Below are 20,234 nucleotides of genomic sequence, written 5' to 3' on the forward strand. Positions count from 1 at the left end.
ATTTTTGAGGCGTCCGGATTTCACGCATGCGCAGTCTTCTCCCTCGGCCTCCCCACTTAGTGTCCGGCTTCCAAGCGCTTAAGATGCGCTGGACGCTTGTTAGAGGGCGACACTTGTTTACTCTTCAAACTCGCCTTTTTGGGACCGCGACTCCGGTCGGAGGGAGACGCTTTCTCGTCGCCGGGAGTCGTCATCGAATTGTGGTGAGAAAGCACGTCCGTGGGAGTGTCCCGAGCTTTAATGTTTAGCGTAAACTGAGTGGCTAGCTAGCTAGCGTTACATGAGCCACATATGTAACGTTGCGTGGACGCGGACTGATTTAGTCGCGCGATCAAAGAGTTATCTGGAAAAAATGCACATTTTTTAAGTTCAAGCGGCGTGGTCGTGACGGGCCTCGGCGCGGAAGACGGCCGTTTGTTTTGATGGAAAGTGAAGCCACGGTTGAGCTAGCCTAGCTAGCACCATAAGGTTACATTCAAACGCCTCTCCAAAAAAACAACACTTTTCAGTTTCAAACGCGCTTATTTTAGCTGTTTTTATATTTATTTGTTTTGGAGCGAGAAGAATGTTGTTATAACGCCACGAAAAGGAGGTGTGATCACTATGTAGCCTAGCTAGTAGCATTAGCATGACAACACACCATCCATCCATCTTCTTCCGCTTATCTGAGGTGGGGTCGCGGGGGCAGCAGCCTAAGCAGGGAAGCCCAGACTTTCACGTTTATTCACAATACCATATTACGATTACAACAGTAGTGAATATCCATTTAAGGATGGTGGTAAGTGAAAGGGTCCCCCTGATAAGCTAGAACAGTGGTTCTTAACCTTGTTGGAGGTACCGAACCCTACCAGTTTCATATGCGCATTCACCGAACCCTTCTTTAGTGAAAAATAAAATGTTTTTGTTTTTTCAAATTCAAGACAAAGTTATGTTTTTGGTAACACTTTAGTATGGGGAACATATTCTAAGTAGCAAAGACTTAATTTAGAGTTGTTTGGACACTAGGGCAGTGGTTCTTAACCTTGTTGGAGGTACCGAACCCCCCCAGTTTCATATGCACATTCACCGAACCCTTCTTTAGTGAAAAATAAAATGTTTTATTTGATTTTTTTTCAAATTCAAGACAAAGTTATGTTTTTTTTTACTAGTGCACAAAATGAACCGTGCATGAACATCACCTTGTTGAAAGAACAAAACTAACAGTGCATGAACTCACAACAAATTACACAGATGGAAAATTAGAGGGAACATTGTTTGGGGTTATCCATAATACTTAGACTTAGACTTCTTTTTTATTGTCATTCAAAAGTTAACTTTACAGTACAGATACGCCGATAGGGAGACATTTTTATTTACACGATTGATTGATCGAATGAAACTTTTATTAGTAGATTGCACAGTACAGTACATATTCCGTACAATTAACCACTAAATGGTAACACCCCAATACGTTTTTCAACTTGTTTAATTAAGTTGGGGTCCACGTTAATCAATTCATGAGTCTGGTGTGTCTTGACCGCTGCGGCGGAGGCTCTGCCGAACCCCTGAGGCCGACACACCGAACCCCTAGGGTTCGATCGAACCCAGGTTAAGAACCACTGCACTAGGGGAACATATTCTAAGTAATAAAGACTTAATTTAGAGTTATTTGGTTAGGGTCAGGGTTAGAGGGTTATGGTTATAATAAGGCCATGCCGAATAAGGCATTAATAAGTACTTAATAATGACTAGTTAAAGGCCTACTGAAAGCCACTACTACCGACCACGCAGTCTGATAGTTTATATATCAATGATGAAATCTTAACATTGCAACACATGCCAATATGGCCGGGTTAACTTATAAAGTGCAATTTTAAATTTCCCGCTAAACTTCCGGTTTAAAACGTCTTTGGATGATGACTTATGCGCGTGACGTAGCCAGTGAAACAGAAGTATCGGTACCCCATTGAAAACAATACAAAAAAGCTCTGTTTTCATCTCATAATTCCACAGTATTCTGGACATCTGCGTTGGTGAATCTTTTGCAATTTGTTTAATGAACAATGGAGACTGCAAAGAAGAAAGTTGTAGGTGGGATCGGTGTATTAGCGGCTGGCTGTAGCAACACAACAGGAGGACTTACTTGGATAGCAGACGCGCTAGCCGACGCTAGCCGCCAACCGCACGGATGATCGGGTGAAGTCCTTCGTCGCGCCGTCGATCGCTGGAACACAGGTGAGCACGGGTGTTGATGAGCAGACGAGGGCTGGCTGGCGTAGGTGGAGCGCTAATGTTTTTATCATAGCTCTGTGAGGTCCGGTTGCCAAGTTAGCTTCAATGGCGTCGTTAGCAACAACATTGTTAAGCTTTGCCAGGCTGAGAATTATTAACCGTGTATTTACATGTCCATGGTTTAATAGTATTGTTGATCTTCTGTCTATCCTTCCAGTCAGGGGTTTATTTATTTTGTTTCTTTCTGCATTTGAGCCAGATGCTATCACGTTAGCTAAGTAGCTAAAGAGCTTCGCCAATGTATTGTCGTGGAGATAAAAGTCACTGTGAATGTCCATTTCGCGTTCTCGACTCTCATTTTCAAGAGGATATAGTATCCGAGGTGGTTTGAAATACAAATCAGTGATCCACAATAGAAAAAGGAGAGAGTGTGGAATCCAATGAGCCAGCTTGTACCTAAGTTACGGTCAGAGCGAAAAAAGATATGTCTTGCACTGCATTCTAGTCCGTCACTCTAACGTTCCTCATCCACAAATCTTTCATCCTCGCTCAAATTAATGAGGTAATCGTCGCTTTCTCGGTCCGAATCGCTCTAGCTGCGTTGAAAACAATAGGAAAATATGAGGAGGCGAACAACCGACTACGTCACGCTACTTCCGGTAGGGGCAAGGCTTTTTTTTTAATCCGAGACCAAAAGTTGCGAACTTTATCGTCGTTGTTCTCTACTAAATCCTTTCAGCAAAAATATGGCAATATCGCGAAATGATCAAGTATGACACATAGAATGGATCTGCTATCCCCGTTTAAATAAAAAAAAAATCATTTCAGTAGGCCTTTAAGAGCCAATATGTTACTAATTTGCATGTTAATAAGCAACTAATTAATGGTGAATATGTTCCCCATACTAAAGTGTTAACATGTTTTTTTACTGGCGCACAAAATGAACCTTGCATGAACATCACCTTGTTCAAACAACAAAACCAACACAGTGCATAAACTCAAAACAAATTACACACCTGCAAATCAGTCAGCTGTTGCCGTATCCGTAATACGCCGATAAGGAGAAGTTTGTATTTACACGATGAGTCGGGTGTGCTTTGACCTCCGCCGAACCCCTGAATTATTCTCTGCATTTGACCCATCACCCTTGATCACCCCCTGAGAGGTGAGGGGAGCAGCGGGCAGCAGCGGTGGCCGTGTCCGGGAATAATTTTTGGTGATTTAACCCCCAATTCTTGGTGCTGAGTGCCAAGCAGGGAGGTAATGGGTCCCATTTTTATAGTCTTTGGTATGACTCAATATTACGGTTGTCTGTTCAACATCTTCCCGCTTGAAGCCAAACCACCGCCAGTTGTTTTTCTTGGGAATTAATTCTTCCTCCATTTGTTACCAGATGCGCACCTTCTCTCTCTCGTATTACCACTCGCTCCGCACCGCTGGCACCACAGCTAACGTTACCCATTCCGCTGCCTCTCTGGCGTTGCACGCGCAACAGTATGTGACATATGTTAGAAGCTTGTTTTATGTCTCTGTGAGAAGGAGAGACTTTATGTCTCTGTGAGAAGGAGAGACAAGAAAGAGTGAGAAGAGCCTGTAGTGTAATGCCCGCAGCTAAAAGCAACTGCGTGAGAACGTATACTCCAATATCACGATATAGTCATTTGCTATATCGCACAGAGACAAACCCGCGATGTATCGCGTATATTCCATATATCGCCCAGCCCTACCCTGACGTCGCAATTCCAAACGACTCATTTGGAGAAAGTTGTTTTATAAATATCTGCGCCATGCCTCCATGGTTGGATTTCACATTTTTGGGACTTATGCAGATTCCAAATACACAAAAAGGGGCACCAGTAGGTGAAAACAAAGTTGGTTTTCCTGCTTTTATCGTTCTGCCCCTTGTTTTGGAATAAATGTTTTGCCAATAAATGATAATAATAATGCAAGAGCAAGCAGAAACGGTGGAGTTTAGTCGGCATATTTGACTTTTAAATATGTGCATTTGTCTTGTGAGAAGTTTCCATGGAGTGTGTGACTCATCCCAGCTCTGCTTGTTGTCTCCTGTGCTCTCCAGGCTGATGTAGTTCATTGTGACACTTGTCTCCTCCCTCTACCTCCGGCCCCCCCTTCCCAGTGCCTCACCGCATGACCTCCGACCTCCACACATTCACGCTGAGCTACGGAGCAGGGCGGGAAACGGCCCCGTCCTCATCTGGGATTTCTGTCTCCGGACTCCCACCGCACGCGTCTCCTCTGGGCTGTCACTTCCTGACTGGGGAGCAGCCGACCGTCCAGGATCCCAGCGCCTCCCCTCGGACCGGTGGAGGGTGTCGGAGCCCTCCGCCCGCCTTCTCCTTCACCCTCGAGATTTTTCTTCCCGGTCGGATTGAGCCCGGTTCTGCCGGCCACGGGACCTGTCAAAACTGGGGCGCGATTCGTGTGATGCGACAATGTCGGATCTGGGCGAGCGCAGGCCGGTCAACATGGACTACGCCGTCTCCCTGCTGGAGCAGCTCAAGTTCTTCTACGAGCAGAAGCTATTGACTGACGTGGTCCTGCTGGTGGAGGACACCGAGTTCCCGTGTCATAAGATGGTTCTGGCCACCTGTAGCTCCTACTTCAGGTGAGTCCAAAGACCGTTTGAAAATGTCTTAGACGGTGTGCAGCTGCTGGTATGAATAATGGACCATCATCCTTTGGTTACAATGAATAATGCAGCGGGTCCTATAGAGAGAGAATAGACATGCAGGGTCTGTGTTGCAGGTTCCCTTCAACTCAATTGTTCTTCTTTCTCAATATTAAAGATCGGCCAGGCTGATATTTGACATATATATTTTATATAGCGCTTTACATAGTGAAACCCATTATCTACATCTTTAAGTTATATTTAAACCAGCGTGGGTGGCACTAGGAGCAGGTGGGTCAAGTGTCTCAACCGCTGTGACTTGGGTGGCGGAAGCAGGAATCGAACCTCGGACCTTTTAAGTTGGTGGCACCGCCGCTCTATCACCCGAGCCACGCCTTACCCCACAACTATGACATAACTACATCAGCAGATACAATAAATACACATACGATACTAGTATTCAGTATGTAAAAAATAACTAATTAGTAAAGTAGGTGGTAATAAATAGGAGTGTCACAAAAAAATAGATTGTCGATTGGATCACGATTCTTATTTGTAACGATTCTTAATTAAAAAAATCAAAATCAAATACATTTTTATTACATTTTGTTATATATGTAGTATGTACTATCTATATAATATGTACACTACCGTTCAAAAGTTTGGGGTGACCCAAACAATTTTGTGGAATAGCCTTCATTTCTAAGAACAAGAATAGACTGTCGAGTTTCAGATGAAAGTTCTCTTTTTCTGGCCATTTTGAGCGTTTAATTGACCCCACAAATGTGATGCTCCAGAAACTCAATCTGCTCAAAGGAAGGTCAGTTTTGTAGCTTCTGTAACGAGCTAAACTGTTTTCAGATGTGTGAACATGATTGCACAAGGGTTTTCTAATCATTAATTAGCCTTCTGAGCCAATGAGCAAACACATTGTACCATTAGAACACTGGAGTGATAGTTTCTGGAAATGGGCCTCTATACACCTATGTAGATATTGCACCAAAAACCAGACATTTGCAGCTAGAATAGTCATTTACCACATTAGCAATGTATAGAGTGTATTTCTTTAAAGTTAAGACTAGTTTCAAGTTATCTTCATTGAAAAGTAAAGTGCTTTTCCTTCAAAAATAAGGACATTATAATGTGACCCCAAACTTTTGAACAGTAGTGTATATGTACTCGAGATAGATATATATACGGTACAGGCCAAAAGTTTGGAGACACCTTCTCATTCAATGCGTTTTCTTTATTTTCATGACTATTTACATTGAAGTTTGTCACTGAAGGCATCAAAACTATGAATGAACACATGTGGAGTTATGTACTTAACAAAAAAGGTGAAATAACTGAAAACATGTTTTATATTCTAGTTCCTTCAAAATAGCCACCCTTTGCCCCGATTACTTTTTTGCACACTCTTGGCATTCTCTCCATGAGCTTAAAGAGGTAGTCACCTGAAATGGTTTTCACTTCACAGGTGTGTTGAAGCTCATCGAGAGAATGCCAAGAGTGTGCAAAGCAGTAACCAGAGAAAAGGGTGGCTATTTTGAAGAAACTAGAAAAAAAATTAAATGTATATATATATATATATATACTTGTGATTTAGGGCTATATAAATAAACATTGATTGATTGATTGATTTTATATATATATATATATATATATATATATATATATATATATATATATATATATATATATATATATATATATATATATATATATATATATATATATATATATATATATATATATATATGGCGCGGTTGGGAGAGTGGCCGTGCCAGCAACCTGAGTGTTCCTGGTTCGATCCCTACCTTTCACCAACCTCCGTCCGTTGTGTCCTTGAGCAAGACACTTCAACCTTGCTCCTGATGGGTCGTGGTTAGGGCCTCGCCTGGCAGCTCCCGCCATCAGTGTGTGAATGTGGAAATAGTGTCAAAGCACTTTGAGTACCTTGAAGGTAGAAAAGCGCTATACAAGTACAACCCATTTACCATATACTGTATGTGTGTGTGTGTGTATATATATATATATATATATATATATATATATATATATATATATATATATATATATATATATATATATATATATATATATATATATATATATATACACACACACACACACATTACAATATATATATATATATATATATATATATATATATATATATACACACACACACACACATTACAGGCCAAACGTTTGGACACACCTTCTCCTCATTCAATGGGTTTTCTTTATTTTCATGACTATTTACATTGTAGATTGTCACATTATAAAATCCAGTTTTTGTCCTTCCTTCCCGGCATCTTGTTCCCGCTTCTGCAGTAATCGAGTCGCTCGAGAAGCCTCCATCCGCAACACCCACAGTGAGGGCTCATTAAAGGGGGCGCGCAGAGTTTCATGTTTTGTGATTCAATCAAATAACGACGCGACGGAGATGGATGGGCGTAAGGATGACAGAAGAGATATCTCTGCCAAAAATCCCAAATTTGTGTAAATATTTTGACGATTACAATATTATTATATAAGTAAAGAAGAGCAGGCAGCAGCTCAGACATTCTCATACTTTCTGTAACATCCAGGAAGAAATGATGTCAGTCATCTTGGCATATGTCTCAACTATAAACTACGTCAAGGAGCCCAGAATTGTTTTTATTTAAATGTTCATAAGGAAACCTTACAATTAGAGATGTCCAATAATGGCTTTTTTGCCGATATCCGATATTCTGATATTGTCCAACTCTTAATGACCGATACCGATATCAACCGATACCGATATATACAATCATGGAATTAACACATTATTATGCCTAATTTTGTTGTGATGCCCCGCTAGATGCATTAAACAATGTAACAAGGTTTTCCGAAATAAATCAACTCAAGTTATGGAAAAAAAAGTGCCAACATGGCACTGCCATATTTATTATTGAAGTCACAAAGTGCATTATTTTTTTTAACATGCCTCAAAACAGCAGCTTGGAATTTGGGACATGCTCTCCCTGAGAGAGCATGAGGAGGTTGAGGTGAGCTGGGTTGAGGTGGGGGGGTTAGAGGGTAGCGGGGGATGTATATTGTAGCGTACCGGAAGAGTTAGTGCCGCAAGGGGTTCTGGGTATTTGTTCTGTTGTGTTACGGTGCGGATGTTCTCCCGAAATGTGTTTGTCATTCTTGTTTGGTGTGGGTTCACAGTGTAGCGCATATTTGTAACAGTGTTAAAGTTGTTTATGCGGTCACCCTCAGTGTGACCTGTATGGCTGTTGACCAAGTACGCCTTGCATTCACTTGCATGTGTGAAAAGCCGTAGATATTATGTGATTGGGCCGGCAGGCAAAGGCAGTGCCTTTAAGGTTTATTGGCGCTCTGTACTTCTCCCTACGTCCGTGTACACAGTGGCGTTTTAAAAAGTCATACATTTTACTTTTTGAAACCGATACTGATCATTTTTAAACCGATACCGATAATTTCCGATATTACATTTTAAAGCATTTATCGGCGGATAATATCGGACATCTCTACTTACAATGTATTAAATCCATAAACTGCTATAAAATTGAGTAGATGGCGAGTTATTGTCATGTAGAGAAATCCCATATTTTCCCAGGAGATTTCACATATTTTGAAAAGCAAATGTTGATGCTCAACTTAGACACAGGAAATAAAGGTGCTTGTGAAATGCCCACATTTTTTCTTGGGGTGCTAAATCAACCACAACATTAGCACGGCATAGAACATGTCGCTACTGGTCTGTTTCCTAAAAAATAGTGTTTAAAAAACAACTTAAATACATGTCCAGCCGACGTTACACTATTCATAACTTTTACTGCAAATGAACTTCGGCTTCAAATATCAGTTATCGGCCTCCTTGGCTAATCGGTCTCTGTATCGGTTCTGAAAAAAACATACATCAAGCTTTTTCGTCACCACATGGCGTAGTCATAAATAAAATGAAAGTGAAACCAAACCAAACACGTGAAAGATCTTCTGTACATGACCGCAGCTCTCTGCTGTTTTTAGGTACCGACTGCCAAAACGCTGTCAGAGATCCTCCTAAATAATGTGAGTTATGTCGCTGTGGTCCTCGTCATTCATGGGTGGGATTTGTGGGGTTACAGCCTCAACGGCTAGAAGCAATGTGCCGTCTGGAGTTGTAAACTCCATTCCCTCTGGAGGCCTCATTTGTACGTGCAATGTTGAATAATGTGTGTGTGTGCGTGTGTGTGGGGCAGCAAATGTGACGGCTTCATCTCTGGGAAGAGTCCATCTGCACACAAGTAGCGCTGCATTCGAAGGCGATGTCTCATCCCCCCCCTTCCCTTTGCTCACACCGCATTCCAAGAAACCAGACCCCCACCACCCTTCCCAAAATCCACCCCCCCCCCATGCACTTGTTATCTGGTGTGAACATGTAAGGCATTTCCCCTGCAGGGTTCAGAGGTGTCGGGCCGCTTCCTCTTTAAATGCCACTCTGTCCTCCTTTCTTCCCGCTGCGCCTGACCCGACCACCAAGCAGCGCAAACCCCCCACACACACACCTCACATGCCTGGCCTCGGGCGGGGGAAAGGGGGCCGGCAGTCTGGTCACGTAGGTCCCGCTGAGAGATGGGGAGGAACAAACAGGAAGGGGGGTGGTGCAGGGCTTTGCCTGCAGACTTGCGCATAGATGCAAACTTTTCCGGATTTTCCGGAAGGCTTCCGGAAATTGCACTTGACTGCAGACACCCTGTGTCCAAATTTGGGGGCTACAGTGGTATTCAACAGGGGGTTGTCTTTTTTTTGTTTGTTTGTTTAGACTTTTTAAAAAAATCAATCAATGTTCAGTGTTTCCCACACATTAATTTATTTGTGGCGGCCCGCCACGAAAATAATTAAGGCCGCCACAAGTAGATTTTTTTTTTTTTTTTTTTTTTTTTGTCCTGTCCAGCTTCTCAGGCAAATCATATAGTTGATGTAGATGCCCATATCGGCTGTTCAGATTTACTTTACAAAAGAGAAGTGTAGGATCAAGACTTTTGGAGCTCTTTGTTCAGTGGATCAGATGTTTGATGAAGCTCTGTGTCTATCTACCACCACTACTGTTTTTTGTTTATTTGTTACTGACTGTGGCAGGACACCTCTGCCTCTGTTTCACTTTATGTTGCTGGTAAATAATATGGTTGTAGTAGTAGGCTAAAGTTAAATTATTTAGTATGCACTAATTAAAGGGGCAGAGCTTTAAGAGACATTTTAGCTTTTATATTTTTATAAGATATATTTTTTGTAAGAACCACAATTAATAAATATAATTCAGTGAATAACTTATTGTTCAAATCTGTATATAAATATGTACATAAAGTGTTGTAATTATATTGTAAAATGGATGGACGTTTAAAACAAAACTGTTATTATTAATTAGTAAGTATACATTTTTTGAGCCCTTTTAGAGAAAATCATATCATTGTAGTAAATTATGCAAATTACTCTGTCATGGTGACCACGCCCATAGCCACGCCCCCACCGCCACAGGTATCTTGGCAGTTTATTGGAAACACTGATGTTTATTTATATAGCCCTAAATCACAAGTGTCTCAAAGGGCTTCACAAGCCACAACGACATCCTCGGTTTAGATCCCACATCAGGGCAAGGAAAAACGTATAGTAGTGTAGTGTTTTACTTCTTGTCTTGCGCTCCTATAATGGTGGCTTTTTCTCTTTTTTTGGTATTTTCCTGTAGCAGTTTCATGTCTTCCTTTTTGAGCGATATTTCCCGCATCTACTTTGTTTTAGCAATCAAGACTATTTCAGTTGTTGCTATCCTTCTTTGTGGGGACATTGTTGATTGTCATGTCATGTTCGGATGTACTTTGTGGATGCCGTCTTTGCTCCACAGTAAGTCTTTGCTGTCGTCCAGCATTCTGTTTTTGTTTACTTTGTAGCCAGTTCAGTTTTAGTTTCGTTCTGCATAGCCTTCCCTAAGCTTCAATGTCGTTTCTTAGGGGCACTCACCTTTTGTTTATCTTTGGTTTAAGCATTAGACACCATTTTACCTGCACACTGCCTCCCGCTGTTTCCGACATCTACAAAGCAATTAGCTACCGGCTGCCACCTACTGATATGGAAGAGTATTACACGGTTACTCTGCCGAGCTCTTGACAGCACCGACACTCAACAACAACACATCATTTGCAGACTATAGTTACTGGTTTGCAAAAAATATTTTTAACCCAAATAGGTGAAATTAGATAATCTCCACAGTGGTTGAAAAACACTGTTCTAGTAGATGTGCTTTCTTTTGCACTCATTTGCTCTTTACCCCTTCCACCGTTACAAGCTTGTGTGGAATTTGCACGCATGTTATATTTTCATGATTGTGAGGAAATGAAAATTCCATTAATTGCCTGAGTCTAATTAGAATTTCGTTAAGTGACACGTTGATGACGACAAATGTTTACTGTCAACTATGTCCACTAATTGTTGTTGAACTATTTATTTATTTATTGGCCTTTGCACGACAAACACTTCCACTGCAACAAAACATCAGTTTTTATGTGGTTGGATTGTTGATGTTGACGCATGTGACTTCCTGCCTCCTCCAGGGCGATGTTCATGAGCGGGCTGAGCGAGAGCAAGCAGACGCACGTGCGCCTAAGGAACGTGGACGCCGCCACGCTGCAGATCATCATCACGTACGCCTACACGGGCCACCTGGCCATCAGCGAGAGCACGGTGGAGCTGCTCTACGAGACCGCCTGCTTCCTACAGGTCAGCGGGTCAACGTCGCGCTGGTCTCGTTCTTCAAACTGACGGCGTTTTGTTTATTGTCTCCTCGCAGGTGGAGGACGTCTTGCTGCAGTGCCGAGACTACCTGGTGAAGAAGATCCACCCGGAGAACTGCGTGCGGATGCTGAGCATCGGCGACCTGTTCAGCTGCAGCGAGCTGAAGCAGAGCGCCAAGCGCATGGTGGAGCACAAGTTCCCCACCGTGTACCGGCAGGACGCCTTCCTGCAGCTCTCGCACGAGCTCCTCATCGACGTCCTGAGCAGCGACAACCTCAACGTGGAGAAGGAGGAGACGGTGCGCGAGGCCGCCATGCTGTGGCTGGAGTACAACATGGAGGCGCGCTCGCAGCACCTGTCCTCCGTGCTCAGTCAGATCCGCATCGACGCGCTCTCCGAGGTGACGCAGCGCGCCTGGTTCCAGGGCCTGCCCCCCAACGACAAGTCTGTTGTGGTGCAGGGCCTCTACAAGTCCATGCCCAAGTTCTTCAAGCCCCGCCTGGGAATGACCAAGGAGGAGATGCTCATCTTCATCGAGGCCTTGTCGAAGCCGCAGGACGAGGCCCGCCTCTTTTCCATGTCGCCGCCCACCACCGTGGTGTGCTACAGCCCGCAGGCCGAGAAAGTCTACAAACTCTGTAACCCCCCCGGAGACCTGCAGAAGGTGGGGGCCCTGGTCACCCCGGACAACGACGTCTTTATCGCCGGCGGACAGATCATCCTCAACGACTCCATCACCACCCACGGCATGGTGGACCTGCGCTCGGTGGACAGCTTCTTCTGGTTCGACGCCCAACAGAACTCCTGGGTGGCCAAGACCCCCATGCTGTGCGCCCGCCTCAAGCCCTCGCTGGTCTACTGCGACGGCTACATCTATGCAATCGGCGGCGACAACGTCGGCGGCGAGCTGAACAAGCGCACGGTGGAGCGATACGACTGCGAGAAGGACGAGTGGAGCATGATGAGCCCGCTGCCCTTCGCCTGGAACTGGTGCACGTCGGTGGTGGTGCACGACCGCATCTACGTGATGACGCACGACATCATGTACTGCTACTTCCCCCGCGGCGACGCCTGGGTGGAAATGGCCATGCGCAAGACCAGCCGCTGCTTCGCCTCCGCCGCCGCCTTCGGAGACCTCATCTTCTACATCGGCGGCCTCCACGTGGTCAGCAACTCGGGCATCCGCTTGCCCACCAGCACCATCGACGGCCCCTCCGTCACCGTGGAGGTCTACGACCTCAACAAGAACGAGTGGCGCCCCGCCGCCAACATCCCCGCCAAGCGCTACGCGGACCCGTGCGTGCGGGCGGTGGTGCTGCTCAACTCGCTGTGCATCTTCATGCGCGAGACCCACATGAACGAGCGCGCCAAGTACGCCGTCTACCAGTACGACGTGGAGCTGGACCGCTGGTGCCTGCGGCAGCACGTGTCCGAGCGCGTGCTCTGGGACCTGGGCAAGGACTTCCGCTGCGCCGTGGGCAAGCTGTACCCCTCCTGCCTGCAGGAGTCTCCCTGGAAACCGCCCACCTACCTCTTCTCCCCCGACGGAGCCGAGGAGTTCCAGATAGACGGGGAGCTGGTGTCCCTCCCCCATGTATGGCTCTGAAACACGCCCCCTAGCGGGGAAGGTGAGACTCCACCTGACGGACGATGTCACAAACACGCGTCAAAACATTCGACCACATAGTAATCTTTGCTCATTTCCTTTTCCGACTGTTTTTGTCCGCGCTATGAACATGACGACGCACTTAACCCTTTTTCTGCCCCTTCAGCTGCACGTCTAAAAATGCAGCAACTTCTCCAAGCATCCATCTAGGCCTGGGCTGCTCGCCAATAAATCAACTCATCCAACCATAGACAATTAACTTGGTAGTTGTAATCGATGAATTGTCAGCGTTCTTCGTCTCTCCTTTCCAAACCGGATACAGGAGGGTTCACTCTGTGCATCGCTTTTGTTCAAAAGTAGAATTAAATGAACAGAGTTAACCCTCCAGTCAGTCATCCGCAATCGTTGTCCCTCCGGAATTAAATGAACAGAGTGAACCCTCCTGTCAGCCACCCACAATCGTCGTCCCTCCAGAATTGAATGAACAGAGCGAACCCTCTTGTCAGTCGTCCGCAATCCCTCCGGAATTGAATGAACAGAGTGAACCCTCTTGTCAGTCGTCCGGAATTGAATGAACATAGTGAACCCTCTTGTCAGTCATCCACAATCGTTGTCCCTCCGGAATTGAATGAACAGAGTGAACCCTCCTGTCAGCCACCCACAATCGTCGTCCCTCCAGAATTGAATGAACAGAGCGAACCCTCTTGTCAGTCGTCCGCAATCGTTGTCCCTCCGGAATTGAATGAACATAGTGAACCCTCTTGTCAGTCATCCACAATCGTTGTCCCTCCGGAATTGAATGAACAGAGTGAACCCTCTTGTCAGTCGTCCGGAATTGAATGAACATAGTGAACCTTCTTGTCAGTCATCCACAATCGTTGTCCCTCCGGAATGGAATGAACAGAGTGAACCCTCTTGTCAGTCGTCCGCAATCGTTGTCCCTCCGGAATTGAATGAACAGAAAGAAACTGCTCGTCAGTCATTGTTTCTCCGGAATTAAATTAGCAAAGTGAACCCGCTTGTCAGTCATCCGCAATCTTTGTCCCTCCGGAATTAAATTAAGAGTGAATCTTCCTTTAATGAAACGGAGTGAACCCGCTTGTCAGTCGTACGCAATCTTTGTCCCTCCAGAATTAAATAAACTGAGAGAACCCTCCTTTAATGAACCCGCTTGTTAGTTGTCCGCAATCTTTGTCCCGCCGGAATTAAATGAACAGAGTCAACCCTCCTTTAATGAACAGAGTGAACCCGCTTGTCAGTCGTCCGCAATATTTGTCCCTCCGGAATTAAATGAACAGAGTGAACCATCCTTTTAATGAACAGAGTGAACCCGCTTGTCAGTCGTACGCAATCTTTGTCCCTCTAGAATTAAATAAACTGAGAGAACCCTCCTTTAATGAACCCGCTTGTCAGTAGTCCGCAATCTCTGTCCCTCCGGAACTCAATGAACAGAGAGAAACCGCTCGTCAATCATTGTTTCTCCGGAATTAAATTGACAAAGTGAACCCGCTTGCCAATCGTACGCAATCAATGTCCTTCCGGAATTAAATGAACAGAGTGAACCATCCTTTTAATGAATAGAGTGAACCCGCTTGTCAGTCGTCCGCAATCTTTGTCCCTCCGGAATTAAATGAACAGAGTGAACCCTCCTTTAATGAACAGAGTGAACCCGCTTGTCAGTCGTCCGCAATCTTTGTCCCTCCGGAACTCAATGAACAGAGTAAACCCTCCTGTCAGTCATCCGCAATCTTTGTCCCTCTAGAATTAAATGAACAGAGTGAACCCGCTTGTCAGTCGTCCGCAATCTTTGTCCCTCCGGAATTAAATGAACAGAGTGAACCCTCCTTTAATGAACAGAGTGAACCCGCTTGTCAGTCGTCCGCAATCTTTGTCCCTCCGGAACTCAATGAACAGAGTAAACCCTCCTGTCAGTCATCCGCAATCTTTGTCCCTCTAGAATTAAATGAACAGAGGGAACCCTCTTGTCAGTCGTCTGCAATCTTTGACCCCCCCCCACCCCCTCAGAATTAAATGAGTCAAATCAATTAATCAAACATTAATAAATGAACTGGATAACAGTAATCGGTACAGGAGGGTGCTTCAAATGAACAAAGTAAACCCTCTTGTCAGTCGTCCGCAATTTTTGCCTATCATTCACAATCCTTATGTAAGACAAGAACACATGTTTTTTTAATGCATTCTGACTTGTAAATAAATGCTAGCAAGCGTCAGCTAACAAAGGAAGTAATGGGAGTCACTCTATTCTGTTAATGAAGTGCTCCAAAAACCTCCTTCAAGGTTTATATACGTGCTTTAAGTAGATACTGTAAGTCATATTTATGTCTTTTGCTCATTGGAAGCACACGGCAGCGGATTCATTTCACAATCTCATCACAACGTTCGCTTTTCTCTTCAACAACATAATAATAATAATAATAATAATGGATTAGATTTTATATCGCGCTTTTCTATTGTTCGATACTCAAAGCGCTCACAGAGAAGTGGGAACCCATCATTCATTCACACCTGGTGGTGGTAAGCTACATTTGTAGCCACAGCTGCCCCGGGGTAGACTAATCATGCAGACTTCATGAGAAAACCACAAATGATGAGACAGAGACTTATATTTTTGAGCCTGAGTATAAGGAGGATGAGCTACAGGTTTTAGAAGATGCAGCTTTAGTGAAACTTTAAGTGTCATGTAGCAGTTTTGCTAAGTGCTAAGCAATAAGTACAAACTACGAACATAATAAAACAATCACGTACTGTACAATGTCTGCTCTCACTGGAACACTGACTGTTGGGGTGTTTATATATTCCCGTTTAGATAAAGAATTCATCATAATCGCAGGTTTAAAAGAAGAAGAAGAAAGTTGAAGCAAAAAGGGTATCTTTGTGTCTTTCTCACCATCTCCGGGTATAAATTGGATGTCAAAGTTGACCAACTTCTCGGTTTATGTCCACATCCTTCCATTATCCAGGTGAGAGGCATGATTTATAATCTAGAATTAACTTTCACCAACTCCGAGGCGATGCAGCTGCTCACCATTTCGGTATATCAACATAGCAGTGCTAAATAGTTGACCTGCGTTAGCACTTATAATAACAATATCGTTAATACTTGTTAATATTCAGCTCACAAGATGTAAATGGAGTAGTGGTGGCGGTTTTGGGGTGGAATTTTTTTTTTAGACCGTTTTATGGGTGCATATTTATCTGCATTGTTAGCCACCTCCTACTTGCTGTATTTTATGACTTAGAATGCATAAAAAAGGATTGTGAACGATAAGCAACATTCCACAAAAAGTGCAGTTCCCCCTTAAAGTTGTTAAAAGGATGACTTGTGTTTTTATGATGACATTAGTGCTTCATGTGGTCTCTAAATCATGCTGACCATATTATCAGCCCAGGCCTAGCGCCATCTTTAATTCCTCCCAACACCTCGGATGTGCGTCTTTTTCCCCCCTCAAAAAAAGGCCTTGCAGTGCGGCAGCAGTTTTCTTTTGATATCTTTTTTTTTTTTTTTTTGGTAAAAAGAGGTGTCGCGAGTGCCTGCAGGTCTGGTCGCCCGCCACCTCGCCGCCTCCACAGGCCACGCCTCCCCGCTCAGGCCTTCCACACAACCAGCAGTTTACGCCTCACGCCGTGAGTCACATGGTCGCAAACACACACACACACACCTCCACTATCGGTTTATTTTTTATTTCCAAGCTGCTGAGATATATATATATATATGTGTGTGTGTATATGATACAAATATCTATTTTTCATATGTTGAAAAGATGTGTTCTAGTGTGGGGAAAATAACCAGGTCTATTTTGTATTAGTTGTTTTTTTAATTTAATATTACTGTAGTGTGACTGTGGCTAGAACCCCTTTGTCCCGCCCCAGTAACAATTCCTGATTGGTTGCAAAGGGAGGGGGGCTGGCCCAGGGCTGTTGCCATGGAAACCAGTCCCGAGCAACCACTAGCAGTAGTGCGGCAGCCTGGGGGAGGGAACCTTAAACCGTGAGCACAGGTGCTTCATGGCGGACGTGTCTAGCATGTTTGGCTGCATTATATTCCTTTGGCACTGTATTTGGAATGAACGTTAACTTATTAAAAAACTTACCAAAAACTTTCTTTTTTTTCCCCTCATTTAAAAAAAAAAAAAAAAGTCTCCAAAGTAGTACCAGCCCGTGGTAGCCTTTATTTTCAGTACATCAATATAGCATCTGGTGTAACGTTGCAAGCATCAGGAAAAATAGTCTGATCATTTCTTCAATACAAAATGAAAATATATCAACAGGAATACAAAAAAGAAACCAAAACCCGCTTTGTGTTTTTGTTTTTTTCCCCCCACCTGCATCAAAACAAGAGCAGAGACGCAGCAGGACGGAGTAAACCAAACAAAAAAAAAACAACATGCTTCTCATCCAGCAGAGCTCCAATTAGCATAAAAAAAAACACTTTTACAAGATAAAACATGACAGTTGAAATACATAAAAGGCTGCAAACATCAGGACCGTCTCCAGTGTCCGGACATAACATGAATATACATCTTTTCTATTTGGATTGAAGAGCTTTTACACCACACGTGAAATGGTGTTGCTAGGTAGAAAATGGCCAAACAACCTGGCTTTGTCAGTTTTGATCAGACTGATGCTTGTCCTAACACTGTGGCTATCAATAACAGCGGCAATATTCTTCATATCAGCTTAAAACCGTTTATCTGTGCAAACTAATGCACCTAAAATACTTTTATGTATAAATATTTAAAAATCATTGGTTCATGCTGGAATAAAAACATATTCCAATGTGTAGAAATACATCATTATTTTCTCTCACGCCCCCCCCCTAAAGGACAACATTTTTTTCCTAACCCTCCTGAAGCTATGTTTTATAGTAGGAAGAGGATTTATATGCTCCATTTTTTGCAGTTTACCTGACGCATGAAACGTGACAGATTTGGGGGCACTTTATCCACTTTAGAAGACAGCGGAGTGTTGAGTATCGTAAAATGTGTTTTTGCGGCAATTTCAACTTTGACCTCAGCGTCAGTTCCTAATGTAGAGTGGCGCTTTCCATCATTTTCAGCAGACCGCATTGCAAACGGTTAACACCCCAATCTAAAGCTCACGTGAAATCCACCCAGGAATGGGGCCATAAGAATCCATTCGCTACAGTATGTGTCAAGATTGCTAACACCAAAGATGCTATTACACCATTGGCTCTCACGCCCCCTTTCCCCTGATACCTCACAGTGCCCCCCCTCCTCCATTTAAGAAGCACCATGTTGGAACTTGCTCACAGTTGACATTTTTCTAAAGGAACGTTTCTAATTTTGAAGGAAACGTTAATTACCGGTCTGCATTTGTCAAGATGCACACTGTTACCTCTCACGCCCCCCCTTTGGAACTTGTTCACAATTATATATTTTCTAAGGAACAAACATTTTTCACAACCCCCCCTCCCTCTTTGAAGGGAATTTTAATTAATTATCGGTCTGCATTTGTCAAGATGCACGCTATTACCTCTCACGCCCCCCCCCTTGGAACCTGTTCACAATTAGATTTTTCTAGGGAACAAAACATTTTCACCCCCCCCCCCCCTTTTGAAGGGAATTGTAATTATCGGTCTGCATTTGTCAAGATGCACGCTATTACCTCTCACGCCCCCCCTTGGAACTTGTTCACAATTACGATTTTTCTAGGGAACAAAACATTTTCACGCCCCCCCCCCCCTTTTGAAGGGAATTGTAATTATCGGTCTGCATTTGTTCAGATGCACAATATTACCTCTCGCGCCCCCCCTTGGAACTTGCTCACAATGATATTTTTTTAGGGAACAAAACATTTTCACGCCCCCCCTTTTGAAGCAAATTTTAATTATCGGTCTGCATTTGTCAAGATGCACACTATTACCTCTCACGCCCCCCCTTTGGAACTTGTTCACAATTATATATTTTCTAAGGAACAAACATTTTTCACAACCCCCCGCCCCCCTCCCTCTTTGAAGGGAATTTTAATTATCGGTCTGCATTTGTCAAGATGCACGCTATTACCTCTCACGCCCCCCCTTGGAACTTGTTCACAATTAGATTTTTCTAGGGAACAAAACATTTTCACGCCCCCCCCCCTTTTGAAGGGAATTGTAATTATCGGTCTGCATTTGTTCAGATGCACAATATTACCTCTCGCGCCCCCCCTTGGAACTTGCTCACAATGAGATTTTTTTAGGGAACAAAACATTTTCACGCCCCCCCTTTTGAAGCAAATTTTAATTATCGGTCTGCATTTGTCAAGATGCACACTATTACCTCTCACGCCCCCCCTTTGGAACTTGTTCACAATTATATATTTTCTAAGGAAGAAACATTTTTCACAACCCTCCCCTCCCTCTTTGAAGGGAATTTTAATTATCGGTCTGCATTTGTGAAGATGCACGCTATTACCTCTCACGCGCCCCCCTTGGAACTTGTTCACAATGACATTTTTCTAGGGAACAAAAATGTTTCACGCCCCCCCGTCCCCTTTTGAAGGGAATGTTAATTATCAGTTTGCATTCATCAAAATGCATGCTGTTACCTCTCACGCCCCCCCTTGGAACTTGTTCACAATGAGATTTTTTTTTTCACCCCCCCTTTTTTTGAAGGGAATGTTAATTATCCGTCTGCAATTGTCAAGATGCACGCTTTTATCTCTCACGCCCCCTCTTGGAACTTGTCCAGTTAAATTTTTCTAGGGAACAAAAAAATGTCACGCCCTCCCCCCCTGAAGGGAAAATTAATTATCGGTCTGCATTTGTCAAGATGCATGCTATTACCTCTCACGCCCCCCCTTGGAACTTGTTCACAATAAGATTTTTCTAGGGAACAAAACATTTTCACGCACCCCCTTTTGAAGGGAATTTTAATTATCAGTCTGCATTTGTCAAGATGCACGCTATTACCTCTCACGCCCCCCCCTTGGAACTTGTTCACAATGAGATTTTTCTGGGGAACACACATTTTTTACACCCCCCCCCTTTTGAAGGGAATGTTA

General features: G+C 43.8%; 1 protein-coding gene across 2 annotated transcripts; it reads left to right on the forward strand.

Annotated features, from left to right (window-relative positions):
• The first annotated feature begins 47 nt into the window (after positions 1 to 47).
• kbtbd2 (kelch repeat and BTB (POZ) domain containing 2) lies at positions 48 to 18,647 on the forward strand. 2 transcript variants are annotated; one of them, XM_062020700.1, is made up of 5 exons: positions 48 to 203; positions 4,289 to 4,837; positions 11,425 to 11,590; positions 11,661 to 13,233; positions 16,749 to 18,647. In XM_062020700.1, the coding sequence occupies exons 2-4, from the start codon at positions 4,665 to 4,667 to the stop codon at positions 13,209 to 13,211; spliced, it is 1,890 nt and encodes a 629-aa protein (XP_061876684.1). In that variant the 5' UTR covers positions 48 to 203; positions 4,289 to 4,664; the 3' UTR covers positions 13,212 to 13,233; positions 16,749 to 18,647. The 2 variants fall into 2 exon arrangements, with proteins under 2 accessions (XP_061876684.1, XP_061876682.1); XM_062020698.1 differs by having other exon boundaries at positions 49 to 203; positions 11,661 to 18,643.
• Positions 18,648 to 20,234: the final 1,587 nt, after the last annotated feature.

The sequence above is a fragment of the Entelurus aequoreus genome, linkage group LG15 (assembly GCF_033978785.1).
Source record: "Entelurus aequoreus isolate RoL-2023_Sb linkage group LG15, RoL_Eaeq_v1.1, whole genome shotgun sequence".
In the NCBI taxonomy this organism is placed as follows: domain Eukaryota; kingdom Metazoa; phylum Chordata; class Actinopteri; order Syngnathiformes; family Syngnathidae; genus Entelurus; species Entelurus aequoreus.